The sequence below is a fragment of the Notothenia coriiceps genome, unplaced genomic scaffold (assembly GCF_000735185.1).
Source record: "Notothenia coriiceps isolate Sejong01 unplaced genomic scaffold, NC01 NC01_scaffold00026422, whole genome shotgun sequence".
NCBI classification, from domain to species: domain Eukaryota; kingdom Metazoa; phylum Chordata; class Actinopteri; order Perciformes; family Nototheniidae; genus Notothenia; species Notothenia coriiceps.
The window spans coordinates 205,718-223,360 of NW_011359123.1; the positions used below are offsets into that span (position 1 = coordinate 205,718).

Below are 17,643 nucleotides of genomic sequence, written 5' to 3' on the forward strand. Positions count from 1 at the left end.
CTTGTCAAGCCCTTTTAAAAAAGTTAATGTACAAATTCATGTGTCGCCTAGAAGACTCGGAAAATCATGTTATCTCGATTTTAATTAACCCTGTGAAGAGTTCTACTCGGTTCTCTTCCATGATTTGGAGACATTGGCGCAATAGCCTATACAGACAGTGAGCATGTGTGCTAGCTGTGATTGGACTGATTTTATGTTTTTTATCTGTTTGTTTTTATCTGTTTTGTGTTTAGATTGTTATCTTATTTATTGATGTGTGTCTTGTCTTTTGTATGTGATATGGACCTTGAGTCTGAAATAAAGATTGAATATTGCCTCTACAAAATGTAAAAAAGAGCTTATAATAATTCAAATGTAGGTTGCCATCATCTGATGACTTAGAAACAAATTAATGAATTCAATTCCCAACTATGATTTCTGCTTGAACTAATTGTTTCTTATATGCAAATTAAAAAGAGGATGTGTGTATGGAAACAGAAAGGAAGTCTTGAACAACTGTAAATGGAAATACCAATGAATCATGAGACAAACACTAGCAAGTGCTGGTGTCATTTATCAGAATGTTTTTGTAGATATTTCTTTGAAGTATTTCAGAATCTCCCAAAGCCTTTCGGTTAAAGGGAAACATTTAAAGTTCAGAATATTTGTTGAGAATGTGTACGTTTTTGATAATGTTTGTTCCATTTGTTTGTGTATCTTAATAAATAAAGAATGAGAACACACTTTACAGTATTTTTTAGGGGAAATTATGGTTGAAAACTATTTAAACAACATCATTTATGAAAATTGCTCAAAGAAACATAGTGGGAGTTAGCTAAAGTAACACATACATAACCGGAAACAAGAAATGTTTTGCTTGCTACAAACACATTTTCCAGTGTGGTATAACTTGGTTGTTTAGGTTTCCAGTAAAACATGGTTACCACATAAATAATGTTATTGCATTATGTGTCTTTTTGAAAAAATGTCAGAAGATTTGCCAGCACTATTTTACTAAAATCAGAATGCACTGCAGAAAAACAATTCCCAACAATGTTTTAATAGATGTCATGCTAAACCACATACAGGCTGTGTTTCCCCTTCTTTGATGGTGTGATTCCCAAAAACAAAACTGATGATTAACTAATAGAGTTCTTAAAAGAGCATTTAGGGATTTGTATATATATTTCCCAAAACATGTGAATCATGCAATGTTCTTATAATTCATTACTTGGCCGTTCCCTTTTTCAATGATTAACACTCTCTTCCTTTTCTATTTCACTTTATGAGCAGCTGACAGTCGCCTGACTGGACAAACGGCAAGTCATAACTTGTCAGCTATATAAGAATGTCTCTCTAACACAGCCCTGCATCACCTACAGGTGGAATTACCTTAAGCTTCACATCAACTCGACATAGTGGCAGGTAAGCAACCACAGCAGAAATAATAGGAAACATGCAACAGACAAGCGCACACACTTCCTGTGTGCTGCAGGTGCATTGATGCAAATAAGAAACAGAGACTCAGCGAGAAAGAGCTTGATGGAGAGATGAAACAGAGGTTCAAAGAAACCGGGCAGAGAATGTGTGGGCAGGGCTGAAGTAAATGAGTTTAACCTCAACCTGCAGGAAATGATTGACTTTTTCTGCTTGTGTGTCAGTCAGGATGAAGCTGTTGCTGGTTGTTGCTGCTGCTCTGGCCGTGGCCAGCTGTGCCTCCATCTCTCTGGAAGACCTGGAATTCCATGCCTGGAAACTCAAGTTTGGTGAGATTATTTTATCAGACTTGTTTTTTTTATGTGGTCTGTTGTCAAATACAGTATTCTTCTGTTTACTGGGAAAAGGTCTACCTACTTCCTTAGAATGCACCTGTGTTCTCATTTACACACCTAAAGGTTTAAAGTAAAGGGAATTGTAATCTGCCAACATAGTTTTTTGACAATAAAGAGAAATCTTTTTGCTGGAACAGAATTAGTGGATTAATAATTTATCACTAAATATTTCCTTATCTGATTGGCAGGAAGGTCCTACAACTCCCCGGTAGAGGAGGCTCAGCGCAGGGAAATCTGGCTCACCAACCGCAGACTGGTGCTGGTGCACAACATCATGGCTGATCAGGGCATCAAGTCCTACCGCCTTGGCATGACCTACTTTGCTGACTTGGTATGAAGAGAAAAACACAAATGTGGTTTCTGCTTTTAGTTGAAAACTTTTACCATTTGTCACAATCAGTTATCATTGTCAAAACCTAAATAAAGGACACTTTTGCCTCTCTTTGTCAGGAAAATGTAGAGTACAGACACCTGATTTCCAAGGGTTGCCTCGGCTCCTTCAACACTTCTCTGCCTCGCACTGGCTCTGCTTTCCTCCGACTGCCTGGAGTAACCGATCTGCCCAAAAGTGTTGACTGGAGGGATAAGGGATATGTCACTGATGTCAAGGATCAGAAGCAGTGTGGCTCCTGCTGGGCCTTTAGCACAGTATGTACCAACATTACTTGGTGTCCTCTCTTTTGCAGGAAACTTTACACAATTGTCTTGTGGTTTAAATTGGAATAAATTCTCTTTCAGACTGGCTCACTGGAGGGTCAGAACTTCAGGAAGACAGGGAAGCTGGTGTCTCTGAGCGAGCAGCAGCTGGTGGACTGCTCCGGTGACTATGGAAATTATGGTTGTGATGGAGGACTGATGGACAACGCTTTTAAGTACATTAAAGCCAACGGAGGGATAGACACAGAGGATTCCTACCCTTATGAGGCTGAGGTAAGCAGCAAGCAGTTTGGTTTAAAAATATATAATATGTGAAACATCTAGATGTCAGATAGCAATTTGTCATTATCATGGGAAAAGAAGTATAGATGGAAATTTCAATCCTCCATGTAAGAAATGCGCAGTACTGCAATCTTGGAGCCCAATGTATCGTGACCTAAAACAGAAAGTCTTGTGACTAAGAAATCCATCTCTTATTAGGTCAGAGTTTTAGTTAGAAAAAGTTGGTGAATTACAAAATACTTGTCTCTCTACCTTAGGATGGACAGTGCCGTTACAACCCTAACATGGTTGGTGCCAGTTGCACAGGCTACGTTGATGTGACCCAAGGAGACGAAGATGCTTTGAAGGAAGCTGTCGCCACCATCGGACCTGTGTCTGTGGCCATTGACGCTTCTCAGTCATCCTTCCAGCTGTATCACTCAGGTGAACAGTAATAAATACTCCTTTACTGCCAGAAAATATACTTATCAAATGTATAAAGTAATAGAGGGTATTCCTTTTTTTATACCTAAGGATATGTCTGTCTAATGTGGTTTTGTGTGATTCTAGGAGTGTATGATGAGCCAGATTGTAGCAGCTCAGAGTTGGACCATGGTGTTCTGGCTGTTGGTTACGGCAGTGGCAATGGACAGGACTACTGGCTGGTGAAGAACAGGTAAATACAATACAAATGTTGCTCATATTTGAAATGTTGAACTGTTTTAATGCTAGCACCCACACGTGGACAGACAGTTGTCAAGCTCTTCAACTTAAAATGAATTGCCACTATAAGTTATCTTTATCAGAAAACCAATCACTATTTATCTACCTGTTCTTGTTACCACTGTTGTGATTCTTTACAGGAGATTTATATTGTTGGTAATGTGTTTGTTTCTGTAGCTGGGGCCTAGAATGGGGAGACAAGGGATACATCAGGATGAGCAGGAACAAACACAACCAGTGTGGCATCGCTACTGCGTCCAGCTACCCCCTGGTCTGAGCAGGTGAGAGCAAAGTTTATTTTCTCATTATGCTATTTGAAAATGCAATTTAAACAAGGCTTTCTGCACAGATGTATCCTGAATAATGCGTGTATGCACCCTAATGTCTATTTACTGGATGTAATTTATGTGTATTGGATTTTCAGGTCCAGAAAAGTCCCAAATGAGGTGGAAGAAAATGATGCAGATTTTGCTTACATTTAATAAAGAAACTGAGTTATGGAAAAATATGTCATATTGTTGCTTCATGGAAGTTAGTTGTACAGTGTCTTTCTGCACTTTAAATGCAATACATGTAGCGTAAAATAAACTGATTTAAAAATAAACAATTATACTTCAATTATTTGTTCTTTTTTTATTGTCCACCATTATCTTAGTACGAATTTGTTGATGTGTATGTTTTGGGTCAAGAGGAAGCAATAGCCGTCTAAAGAGCAGCCTGGTAGCTGACTGTTAGTAACCATGGCAATAATTATGTAAAAAAGCTGTTTCCTTCATTTCAGACAGTTCACATTTTATTTCCAAAGCTATTAGCTAAGTGTCATAAACGTCATGTTCAAGCCGATGCAGACGAATAAAACGACATCGACATGCGACCAAAATAAGAAATCCACAATGTGGCAGTTGTGGGGAATCATGACCCATGATGCTCAATTATATATATAAAACCAGCCAGAATGAAACCAATTAATCAAATACAATTCAAGAAAGGCCTTAAGGACATACAAAAGTTGATGAACCCCACCTTTTAAGGTTAAACACAGACAATACTGACCATATTTATCTTGGCCCCAAACAACTCTGAAACAAATCATGTAATGACATACTTACTGTGGATGGCAATAACTTGGCCTCCAGCACAACTTATCAGGGTATGTCCTTTAACTTCCTTAAAAAAAACTGATTTCAATGGCTTCCTTCTTTCAACTTTGTACCATTACATAGACAAGGCAAATCCTACCTCAAAACAATTGTAATTCCTTTTTTTCAGGTTGTACCCAAATGCTTCTTCAGACTTTTCAGTTGATCCAAAATGGTGCAGCATGTGTATTGACAAGAGCTAGAAAACAAGACCATATTACTCCTGTATTAGCTGCTCTAAACTGGCTCAATTTTATGGTTATAATAGTTTTGGGGGTTCTCATTTTTCTCTAGTGTGTTAAGGATCACGCCAGAGGGGGTTTTTCTCCAACACAGTCGCCCCTCTCTCTGAAACGCCCTGGATTGGAATCCTTTGTTTAGTTCAGTAACATAGTGACATCATTATGTTACACCCGTGCTTCTATTGGCTAGCGCTCCAACACATTGTACGTGGTAGACTTAAGGCGGGACATATCTGAACGGTCGAACAATCACTAACCAAAAGAAATAAAGTGCTTTCAAACATCAAAGCATGTGAACATGTCACAGTAGAGGAACACTGGGGCATTGCATCCAATAATGTATGGTTATTCATGATTTATACAGCCTAAAATACAATGAAAGCCAGGGTAAGGGTTAAGACTTTTATTTTTAATGACGCTTATAGTTATGCTGCTATAGGCTTTGACTGTCGAGGGAATTTCATATTTAATTTCTCATCTCTCTTCCTGTTCCCAAAAATGCATGATACTAACTTAGCATCCGGGGCGTCATCCCAGGAGTTTTTCCATCTCTTTCCTGCCAGGTTGCCAGTATTATTTATGTCAGGATCATGAGTCGTGGCTGCACCTGTTGCCGTTTTCCTGCCTGACGCCTACATTATTGTTTTTGGCAGCACCTTGAAGAATGTTGACGTCCTCCATGATGCATTATTACATTTTTTATAATTCTGATTTTCTATTGTCTATACACAACATCTATTGCTCATGTGTCTGGCCAGGGAGAGGGATCCCTCCTTTGATAATTTCCCCAATAATTCTTCATTAATTGTGGCGTTTCTATGGGAGTTTACACCTGTTTGCTGCAAAGGTCTAGACAGGGGGTGTCGTATGCTGCACTTTTTGTAAAGGCCCCTGAAAAAAAATGTGTACTTTGTGAAGTAAAATTTGATTGATCGATTGATGAATTGTTCTTGTCACCTGACTGTTGATGTAAATGCTTGATTGTATGGAGTGTACTTTTCACACTTTAGTATGTATAAAGTAACATTTTACTTGATGGTTTCAGAATCAAACTTACTAGGTACTATCATATAACTATTTTTTTGACAAACTATGTACACTAAACCCATATGATACAAATATTNATCAGCAATATTAAAATAATAAAAGGCTTGCAATATTTCAGTTGATTTGTAATGAATCCAGAATGTATGACATTTTTGTTTTTTTAATTGCATTACAGAAAATAAAGAACTTTATCACAATATTCTAATTTTCTGAGACAGTCCTGTAAAGTAACATTTTACTTGATGGTTTCAGAATCAAACTTACTAGGTACTATCATATAACTATTGTTTTGACAAACTATGTACACTAAACCCATATGATACAAATATTTATATTGTGTAGAAATAAAATACATCACAAAGGACCGCCCACATTTCTTTGGGAGTTTGTTCCTTGTCTGATGTAAGGGTCTGAGGGCAGAGGGTGTATTATTCTATTGTATAACTTAATTGAGAAAAGGAATTGATGACCATGTTGTATGTTTCCCGAATAAAGTGCATTGTGCAATTTTCCAATATTTCATTACGTGCTTTTCAGATTTTATTTATGAACTGCAGTCAGCTATATAAGAAGGTCCCCTAACAAAGCCCTGCATATTCTACAGGTGGACAGACCTCAAACGTCACATCAACTGAGAGAGATAGGTAAGCAACTACAGCAGATATAGGGAACACTAAAACAGACAGACAAGCGCAAACACAATTTGTACTGCTGTTGATAAATAGTCAGAGAATCAAAAGAACCGGGAAATAGAGCTGATACATTGCTAGAAGGAAGGACAAGTTTGTGAGACAAAGTGGAAGTGAACACGTTTAATCTCAACCTGTGTGGTTTCCTGCAAGTCACTAAGGATGTGTTTGTTTTTCTTCAGTCTGTGTGTCAGTCAGGATGAAGCTGTTGCTGGTTGCTGCTGCTGCTCTGGCCGTGGCCAGCTGTGCCTCCATCTCTTCAGATGACCTGGAGTTCCACGCCTGGAAACTTCAGTTTGGTGAGACTTTTGTCATTATTGTGGTTTGTTGGCGAACAAAGTAGATCTTTGTTCTGTGGAAAACATTCCTGTGAGGCTTACATTTGGAGTGTGCTAAATGTGTACTCATTTACACACAACACAGCTAAAGGTCTAAAGTAAAGGAATGTGTGCTCTGCCTACATGATATGAAGTTTACAGCATACAATTTTGTTTTTCAGTTAATTATTCATCATGGATTGTTTTTCTTCTGATTGGCAGAAAAGTCCTACAACACCCCGGTAGAGGAGGCTCAGCGCAGGGAAATCTGGCTCAACAACCTCAGACTGGTGCTGGAGCACAACATCATGTCTGATCAGGGCAACAAGTCCTACCGCCTTGGCATGACCAAATTCGCTGACATGGTATGTAAAGAAAAACACAAATGTACTTTCTGCAGTATTAGTTAGTAGTAGTTTAAAACTCATGGCATTTATGATGAACTGTTATTATTGTCCCTGGTTGTAATCAGCATGTGAGTGAATGCGTTTTGGTTAAAGACCCTAATAAATGAAACTTTTGCCCCTCTTCATCAGAAAAATGAAGAGTACCGACGCCTGATTTCCCAGGGTTGCCTCGGTTTCTTCAACACTTCTCTGCCACAAACTGGCACTACCTAGTACCTACTATGAAATACAACACATGTTCTAAAACAAACGGGAAGTCACACACATTCATCGAAGTTGTAGTCCCTTTTCAAGAGAAAATATGGAATAAACACTATGGCTCACCCTGCAACTAAGACACTGCACACTATAACATTTATTGAAATTAATGTATTATTTATTTTTCAGTTTCTTCCATCTCAGATGTGGTGAGAAGATATCGGCGTGTCCTTAAACTGGTGCAGAGAGGCTTCAGGATGACCAAAGCTTTCAAGAAAGCTTGAGTTTCAAGAAATGCTGTGAAAGACACTGCAGCAATTGCAGAAGTATTCCTGGTGGATAAGAGTGTCCTAGACCAGTTCAAGGGTAAATACACACTTTTGAAATTAGCCCAACTTTGTCAGAAAAAAATTGTTGGTGAACTGGCAGAAAAGATAGTTGAAATGAAAAGCAACAAACAGCTCATCCCCTTTTCTGTCAGGAAATTCTGAATGTGGGTTGAACGTTGTTGTTGTTATTGTTGTTGTGGGGGTGGGGGGTCTTCCTGTTTTTAAAGATTGACCTTGGTCTCAGGGTAGATAATAATGTAATGTTCTTCTGTTGGTCAATTTTCGTTGTTTATTTTATTTATAATTATTAAACTGTAAAAATCTGCAGCGCAGTGATTTATTTTCGTTTGCCTGGTATTGACTACCAGCTGGTAGATAATGTGTTTCAAACTTTATTTTGACCATTTCAGAACTGTTCAGTGTTTTTACTATATGTGTAGTATATATTCTTAAAATAAAAAAGCCTTCTTTCTCTGACATGCTGCATATAGTGTTTGTTTTACTGTGCTTTATAGCCTGGTATTGACTTCAGTTATCCAGTGTTTGTGATCAGTGCTGCAGAACATTTCGCTTTATTCCCATGTCTGTTGCATATAATTAGTGGATGAATGTATGTGTTCTGTTGATAGGTTATAGACTTTCTACTGTTCTCAACAGTTTTTCACTTTAATTGGATAGTCCTAACACATGCCTACAAACGCAGTGGAGAATGCTTACTAAAAGTATGCTGATAGTCAACTCTAGATTAGTTGACGATCAACAGATCGTCAACTAAACTTTAGTTGCTTATCTGTTGATCGTCAACTAATGCTTAATGTAATCTTTAGTTGACATCTTGACTCAACAGATTATCAACAGATAGTCGACATGACCCTGTTGACTTTCAACTGACAGATTGATTTTGAGTAGTTGATTGTCAATTTTGAAGAGGCTGACACAATCTACAGATCGTAATGTTGAATAGTGGTTAATAACCTGTTGCAAAAAAACATGTTGACAGTCAACAGGCACTTTTTGTAAAATCTATAGATCAACACTTGAGATGTACCTTATTCTATTGGCAGTTAGTTGAATGCATGTTAATTGTCTGTTGAAACTGTGTTGATGAATGTCAACTGATGGACTATCAAAATAAAGTGTTACCAACAATATCTGTTTGGTTGAAAACTTCTTTAGTGATATTTGTCATTATCCTGCAAAAAGTTTAGTGGCAGATGGAACTCATCTCATTCAATATTACAAATGTTGGCCTTCCAATGTGCAATACCGCCATCTTTTGGGCAAAATGTATATTGGCTAAAAAACGACTATAAAAGCAGCCATTCCGTGTTTGTGTTATTTTCCATCCGTTGTCTTTTTTTTGGTTATTATCCAGAGTTAAATTAGAAGGAATTATTTGTGTATTGTTTTGGTCAAGAGAAAGCAAATAATGTTGGAGTTGTGGTGGTGGAAAACTCTGAAAACCAAGTGTTCTGTTTGTCTGCAGAATCAAACAATTTATCGGTAACTTTACACACACTAATGCACATGAACATCTAGGTGTGTACTCCACACATGCCAACCTCTTTCTCAAGAGCGCATAAGCACAAAAAAACCTTGATCTGTGAACTAAAGTGTTCCTTTTGTATTTGTATTGTGCCGATTCATGACAAATGGTACTCAGTTATATCAATCAATCAATCACAATTACAATTCAAGAATGCCTTGAAGACATTACATTCAAAGCCTCTTCTCCTGTGGAACCAGGTTCCAGTTTATGTTCAGGAGATAGACTGTCTCTCCATTTTTAAGAGTAAGCTTGAGACTTTCCTTTTTGATAAAGCTTAGAGTTAGGGCTGGCGCAGGCTTGCCTTGGACCAGCTCCTTATTATGCTGCTATAGGCTTATACTGTTGAGGAAATGTCACATCTGTATGCACTCATGTTCTCTATCTGTATGCACTCATGTCCCATAAATGCATGTAGTAATGCAGGTTACTAACTTAGCATCCAGGGCGTCATCCTCAGAGTTTTTGAGTCTCTCACCTGGCAGGTTGTCAGTATTAAAGGTTACACCTGGATCATGAGTTGTGGCTGTGGCTAAATGATTATTTATTAATCTATACACACAACATCTATTGCACGTCTGTCTTTCCAGGGAGAGGGATCCCTCCTTTGTTGCTCTTCCGAAGGTTTCTTCCGTTTTATCCGCATTTATTTTGGGGTTTCTTTGGAAGTAACTCCTTGTACGATATGACGGTCTAAGGACAGAAGGTGTTGTATGCTGTACATGGAATTTACTTCAGCAGAACCATTTTGAAACCAGAACATGATGACTCACCAAAGAACAGATGCAGAGCCCTACATCACCTACAGGCGGACAGACCTCAAACTTGACATCAATTTGATAGAGGCAGGTAAGCAACCACAGCAGAAATAATAGGGAACACACAGATAGACAAGCGCAAACACTATTTGTACTGCAGGTGCATTGATGCAAATAAACAGAGACTGGTGAAGTTCAGAAAGAGTCTGAGGAAGAGAAACAGAGATTCAAAGGAAGCATGCAATATAGCTGGTACATTGAATAAAGGAAAGTTTATGAGACAAAGCTGAAGTGAAAGAGTTTAATCTCGACCTGTGTGGTTTCCTGCAAGTCACAAGGGATCTGTGTGTCAGTCAGGATGAAGCTGTTTCTGGTTGCTGCTGCTGCTCTGGCCGTGGTCAGCTGTTCAACCATCTCTCCAGATGACAGAGTTTGATGCCTGGAAACTACAGTTTGGTGAGACACTCTTATCCGGGTATTTCTAATTATTGTGGTTTGCTGTCGAACAAAGTAGATCTTTGTTCTATGAAAAAACTGCCTGTGATGCTTACAATTGGAGTGTGCTAAATGTGTACTCATTTTCACACAACACAGCTAAACGTCTAAGTAAAGGAATTTGTGCTCTGCCTACATGATAACAAGTTTACAGCATACATTTTTGTTTTTCATCTTATCAGTGGAAATTTCTTGACTGGAACATTTAAAAAATAAATTCTATTTTTTTCCGGCAGGAAGGTCCTACAACTCCCCGGTAGAGGAGGCTCAGCACAGGGGAAATCTGGCTCAACAACCGCAGACTGGTGCAGAAGCACAACATCATGGCTGATCAGAGCATCAAGTCCTACCGCCTTGGCATGACAAAATTCGCTGACATGGTATGAATACAAAAAACACAAATAGTGTCTGCATATTTTTTGTTTTAAACTCTTGACATTTACGACAAACTGTTATTATTGTCTCTGGTTGAAATCAGCATGTGAGGATGCCGTGAATGTGGTTTAGTTAAAGACCCTAATAAATGAAACTTCTGCCCCTCTTTATCAGGAAAATGAAGAGTACAGATGCCTGATTTTCCAGGGTTCCCTTGGTTTTGTTTCTTCAACACTTATCTGCCTCAAACTGGCTCTGCTTTTCTCCGACTGCCTGAAGGACTTGATCTGCCAGACAGACAGGATAACGTATATGTGACTGAAGTCAAGGATCAGAAGCAATGTGGCTCATGCTGGGCCTTCAGCGCAGTATGTACAAACATCACGTTTGGCATAATTTAGTTGGTTAGGTTTCATGTAAAACATATTACACCCTGAATATTTGTATAATGTGATGTTTTGATTTCTGTATTTCCTTTTTAAAGGAATTCACATCGCTATTTAATTGGAATTATAATTAAATGTAAAAATAAAACAGTGTTTTTCAGTGTTGGGTCTGCAAGAGGTGTCCTCTTGTGTACTTTACTTCAGCACATACACCAAGAACTGCAGAACCATTATGAAACCAGAACATGATGGCTCACCTATCCAAAGAACAGATTCAGAGTTGTTAAGTGAATCATGTAAGGTTATGTAAAGGGACATTGATTCAAATAAACAGAGACTGATGAAGTTGAGAGTATGAGGAAGAGAAACAGAGATTCAAAGCAAACAGGAAATAGATACATTGTTTGTGAGAAAAAGTAGAAGTGAAAGAGTTTAATCTCAGCCTGTATGATTTTCTGTAAATAACAAAGGATCTATTTGCTTTTTCTGCTTGTGTGTCAGTCAGGATGAAGCTGTTGTTGGTTGCTGCTGCTGCTCTGGCCGTGGCTAGCTGTGCCTCCATCTCTTCAGATGACCTGGAGTTCCACGCCTGGAAAGTCCAGTTTGGTGAGACAATATTTGGTGACATTTGTCTGTTGTCAATCACCGTAGATCTGTTTTCATTGGAAAAACTGCCTGTGAGGCTTACATTTGGAGTGTGCTAAATGTATACTCACACTTACACACAACAGCGCTAAACATCTAAAGTAAAGCAATGTGTGATCTGCCCACGTGTTAAGAAGTTTACAGCATACACTTTAGTTTTTCAGCTAATAAAGGGAAATCTGTTTACCGGAGAATCAGTCTTTTTGTTTCTAATTTGCTGGCAGGAAGGTCCTACAACTCCCCGGTAGAGGAGGCTCAGCGCATGGAAATCTGGCTCAACAACCGCAGACTGGTGCAGAAGCACAACATCATGGCTGATCAGGGCATCAAGTCCTACCGCCTTGGCATGACCAAATTCGCTGACATGGTATGTGTAGAAAAACACAAATAGTTTCTGAAGTATTTTTGTTTTTAACTTTTATGACAAACTGCTATTATTGGTTGTAATCAGCATGTGAGGATGCAGTGAATGGCGTTTTAGTTAAAGACCCTAATAAATTAAACTTTTGCTCTTCTTTATCAGGAGAATGAAGAGTACAGACACCTGATTTCCAAGGGTTGCCTCGGTTTCTTCAACACTTCTCTGCCTCAAACTGGTCCTGCTTTTTTCCGACTGCCTGGAGAATCCGATCTGCCCAACAATGTTGACTGGAGGGATAAGGGATATGTGACTGAAGTCAAGGACCAGATGGATTGTGGCTCCTGCTGGGCCTTCAGTGCAGTATGTACAAACATTACTTGTTGTTCTCTCTTTTGGTAACACAGTAAACTTTACATCAATATACCCTGGTTTCATTTAACAAATGTATCTTTCAGACTGGCTCGCTGGAGGGTCAGCACTTCAGGAAGACAGGGAAGCTAGTGTCTCTGAGCGAGCAGCAGCTGGTGGACTGCTCCCGTGACTATCGGAATTCTGGTTGCAATGGGGGCTTGACGAAACACGCCTTCAATTACATTGAAGCCAACGGAGGGATAGAAACAGAAAACTCCTACCCTTATCAGGCTATTGTAAACACAATCTGTTTGGCTCTTCTTTGAATGTACAGCATCCTGTGTAAGACAGAAATGTGTCATTAGCATGTTAAAAAGTGTAGTTGAAGATGGAACTCATCTTATTCGTAATGTTTTCAAAATGTTGGCCCTCCGTTTAAGATTATGTTCACCTCTTAACTTTTTTTTTAAAGAAGGTCAATTGTAAAAAAAATTCCCTTCAAATAGGATTATATATGCCGTCATAATCCTGCCTAGGAACTATCCTGATGGAACTCAACTCATTTATAATGTTTTCAAAATGTTGGCCCTCCACGTAAGACATTTCCACATTTTGTCAATTGTTGATTTTTTTCTTCCAAATAGGATGGTGAATGCCGTCACAACCCTGCCCTTAGCGCTGCCACATGCACAGGCTACGTCCGCGTGAACCAAGGAGACGAAGTTGCATTGAAAGACGCTGTGGCCACCGTGGGACCTGTGTCTGTGTCCATTGATATTTCTCATGCATCCTTCAAGCTGTATCACTCAGGTGAACAGTTATAAACACGCATATTCTCAGAGAGAAAATATTATATATATTTAACTCAAACTTATGTCTGTCTTATGTGGCTTTGTGTGTTTCTAGGACTGTACGATGAGCCAAAATGCAGCAGCTCAAAGTTGCACCATGCTGTACTGGCTGTGGGTTACGGCAGTGACAATGGACATGACTACTGGCTGGTGAAGAACAGGTAAATACCAAAATATGGTACTAATATTCAAATGTATGCACCGTATACTATCTCTTAGTAGTGGATTAACAAAGTTCCTGTTTCCACAAACAGCTGCAGTTATGCGTCTTATTTATAGCTGTCAAATTAAGTCAAACTCAGGTCGTTGTCAACCTCTTCAACTTAACTTAAAATTCATTTCTACTATAATTTCTCTTTCATCAGTAAAACAATAATTTGTCTATACTTGCTGTTGGTACTTATATTGTAGTTCTTTACATAGTGGGGCTGAATGTTGTTGGTAATGTGTTTGTTTCTGTAGCTGGGGCCTCGGGTGGGGAGACCAGGGTTACATCAAGATGAGCAGGAACAAACACAACCAGTGTGGCATCGCTACTCGAGCCACCTACCCCCTGGTCTGAGCAGGTGAGAGCAAACTTTCTTTCTTTGTGACCAAATGCTTTTTCAAGATGCAATTTAAGTTTATATTCTGGGAGTCTGCACAGATGTATCCGAAATAATGTTTGAATGCACTCCGCAGTTTAATTTCTATTTACTGGTTGTAATTCATGTTTATTGGATTTTCAGGTCCAGGACTTTCCTAAGTGAGGTGGAGGAACGTGATGCATACTTTGCCTTTATTTCACAGAGAAACATTATGGGGTTACAGAACAATTCTTGAAAAATGCAGAGATTTTGGCCACTTTATGATGTCATAATGTTTTTTTGGCTTGTGTAACCATTAGCCAATAACCAACCAAGGTAACACCCCCCCACCTTATCACCTGAATCTCCTCCTAGAGCACCATTGTGTTATTTTTAACCAAATATCTCTCAGAGGGGCGTGGGGGGGGGCTCCTTATTTTCATCTAAAGTAACAGACAGAGAATCAGAACTTTTGAAACAGGGCTGAAACAGAGGGGTTTATGGGATGCTACAATGCATGATGTGTTTGGTATTTCAAGCAAAACACTTCAGAGACATGTTTTGTATCTGAGAACTATAATATATTGATGAAAAACTGTATAATAGGGGACCTTTAAAAATGGAAAACAGGGTTGTATGACTGAATAAAGTCCAATGATCATTTAAAACATGTTCGTTTTTTTATTATCTTGATTCACCTACAGTAACAGTAATTTCTTGTTACTCCATCTCGGTGTGCAACAACCCACAACATGTCCTGTTGAGGGTATGACAACTCCGTAGGAGCTGTGGCTTGATTCAGAATGTGGCATGCAAATGCACAGGATGTGTCTTGCACCTGATGCTTGGAGTGGATTGCTTTTCAACACATAAATTCAAGGTCAAAATACAACATCAACTATGACAGGAAATAATTGTATCCTCTTCCCCTTAATACTTTTCAAACTGTTTATTTTATTCTTTCATTTTTTTTTTACAATTGACAAATGTGTGCTCACATCTAGTTAGAAATGTCTAAATTACAACTGCCTTAAGATTCCCAGAGAACATGAAGTATAACTTATCTGCCCTGTATGTTTACCAAGCAGGTAGCCTCAGTCAAGGCTGATGGGTTTTACAATCAAATGTGCGCTGCGCAAAATACAAAAAAAAGCTGTGTAGTATCTTTAACACTATAAATGTACTTGCTTTGGTCATAGTTTGAAGATATGTGCACATGGCCGAGCACTGCTTCAGACAAGTTGAATGTTTATAGAATGAAGAAGATTTTATTCTCATATCAATGTTCATTGATCAAACCAGTTTTGTCTGAAATAAAGGATTCACTTCAAACAACTGTGTTTGTTTATCAAAAAGTCTGACCTTATACTTAGATGATGCCTCTACTCACTCATATTGGCATGCAAACTGTTCCTGTGGCCTTCGGCTTGCAAACCACAGGTCAAAGATAAAAGCTGTGGGCAGGGAATCTCAGATGAGCAGCAAGTTTCATTTTGGTGAAAGAAAGAATATCTCCTCTTTGGTCTTTTATGCTATCATTGTATACATTTTGTAGCTCAGTCTTTACAGGATACTTTTTATTTTCTTCAGCGGTTTGTAAAAGGTTGTCGTAGATTCATTTCTCTTATACAGGTGGGGAAGCAACCACAGAACAGTCTTTAGGCGCAAAGGGGTTTTGCGAGATTTTTTTTTTCTTCTCCATGTCCCCTAGGGGCTCCGTATAATCGTATAATCCAGCTAAACAAGAAGTAAAACAAATATGCAAAAAATATGAGTATACTCAAACCATTATTTTTGCATATTTTTTTAACCTTAGGCACTGGAAGTTTGTTTCTCTCAACTGTAATCCATAAAGTTGGCTATAGCCTACATACATTTACAATGCTTGAAATTATTTTGTTCATTTGTCATGGGCCATTCAGCCTAGCTGCATTTGATTTTACTGCAAGCAATAAAGCTGGAAAAAGTTCAGTACACCATTCTCACTTTGCCCAGTCAAAACCGAGTAACAGATGATGCTGACTTCACGATATGGCCTCATATTTTATAGTATGCTGGGGGAAAAAAGAAAAATATGAAAGAAGAAAATGATTCCTTTTCCCATGTGGTAGATGACATCTGTTTTAATCATACACAATAGTTACTCCGTGTTATTAATGAAATCACATTAAGTAATTGTAATCTTCACATTAAAATGTCATAGGTCTGGTAATGAAGATATTTGATGGGAGCTGGAGAAACACAGAAGCAGGGATACAGAGACAGGGAGAACATATTAGGGGATTTAATCAGCTTGTGTGACAAATTTTAACCTTGACATCTTACTTTTCCCTCAGCTGAAGCAATCGGCAACAGCGAGCCGTGTGGAAGGAAACAGGCCCAGCCGACGTAATTGAAAGAGAGATTTAAATTATCTTTTGTCAGGCCAGTCTCGTAACAGGAGACCTGGAAAAAAAACATTTGATCAGCACCGGAATGTGACAGTAGTCAGCCAATTAGGCCTGAATGATTGTTATCCAGTGACGTTATCGTCATCATCCCTTTTTATTTGTAGGGGAATGAAGGAGGGCATTAGGAAGTGGAAAACGCAAAAGATGAAAAAGCTCCCAGACAGGGACAAAGGGAAACACAAGGAGGGCGCGTAAGAGGTGAAGCAAATTAATTGGTTTAGCTAAATCCTCCTCAAACAGCAGAAGCCAATGTGGCTCCACAAAAGGCCATTACGGGTAATCAATTTAAATCTGTTTTACCCTTCCCATGGAAACCAATTAGGTAATTTAATTTGGCTTTTCTGATTCACAGCATAACCACTGCACAGGACAGGACGTCTAATTCCCATCCTGCAGGGAGAGACAAGTGAAAACACTGGGAGGTGTTGCTGGACCAAACAAAGCTATTGATCTGAGGAGGCTGAGAGATCCAGTGAAAAAGATGCATGGCAGGAAGATGAATTCATGAATTTAGCTAAGTAAACAGTGACGCTGCGGCGTCCATTTCAAACAGCCTCAGTAATTCAAGTGTTTTGCAAGTTCAGCTTTTCCATTAAATGTGTCCTGTATTTAATGTAGTTAATCATTTCTGGCTGTATTTTTGTTGGGAGAAGCTCTTTTTAATGTCACTAGATGGCAGTACTTGACTGCTGATGATTATTTCAGCAGTTTAGGGTGCTGTTGCCTTGGTTGAGTCCTGCAAAACCTGTGATTCAAAGTCAAATGTTCCCCTTTGATATTTACAGTTACATTTGCCGTCCTTGAAATGCGCATGTGACGCACATACAGAACATTCTCCATCAGTATAATGTCGTATATACATTGACACTGCATCTCACTGTGCCAATGACACCACTGTAACGACTCACACACCATCCAGTGTATGTCTGCTTAATCAACAATGTCACCACACAATTTCAGTAGATTGGCTATTGGGTTGGTCTGCACAAAAGTGTCAGTCAGTCGTGTCACTCATCATAGCGAAAAAACAGTCGCTCCT

The 17,643-nt window shown here is 38.9% G+C and overlaps 1 protein-coding gene across 1 annotated transcript; it reads left to right on the forward strand.

Annotated features, from left to right (window-relative positions):
* Positions 1 to 913: 913 nt before the first annotated feature.
* ctsl.1 (cathepsin L.1) lies at positions 914 to 14,496 on the forward strand. Its single transcript, XM_010784580.1, has 20 exons — positions 914 to 1,745; positions 2,000 to 2,142; positions 2,262 to 2,459; positions 2,550 to 2,741; positions 3,008 to 3,173; positions 3,300 to 3,405; positions 3,630 to 3,727; positions 6,752 to 6,868; positions 7,109 to 7,251; positions 10,125 to 10,215; positions 10,856 to 10,924; positions 11,324 to 11,362; positions 11,882 to 11,986; positions 12,250 to 12,392; positions 12,549 to 12,746; positions 12,842 to 13,033; positions 13,382 to 13,547; positions 13,644 to 13,749; positions 14,051 to 14,154; positions 14,317 to 14,496. The coding sequence occupies exons 1-19, from the start codon at positions 1,646 to 1,648 to the stop codon at positions 14,148 to 14,150; spliced, it is 2,472 nt and encodes an 823-aa protein (XP_010782882.1). The 5' UTR covers positions 914 to 1,645; the 3' UTR covers positions 14,151 to 14,154; positions 14,317 to 14,496.
* The last annotated feature ends 3,147 nt before the right edge of the window (positions 14,497 to 17,643 follow it).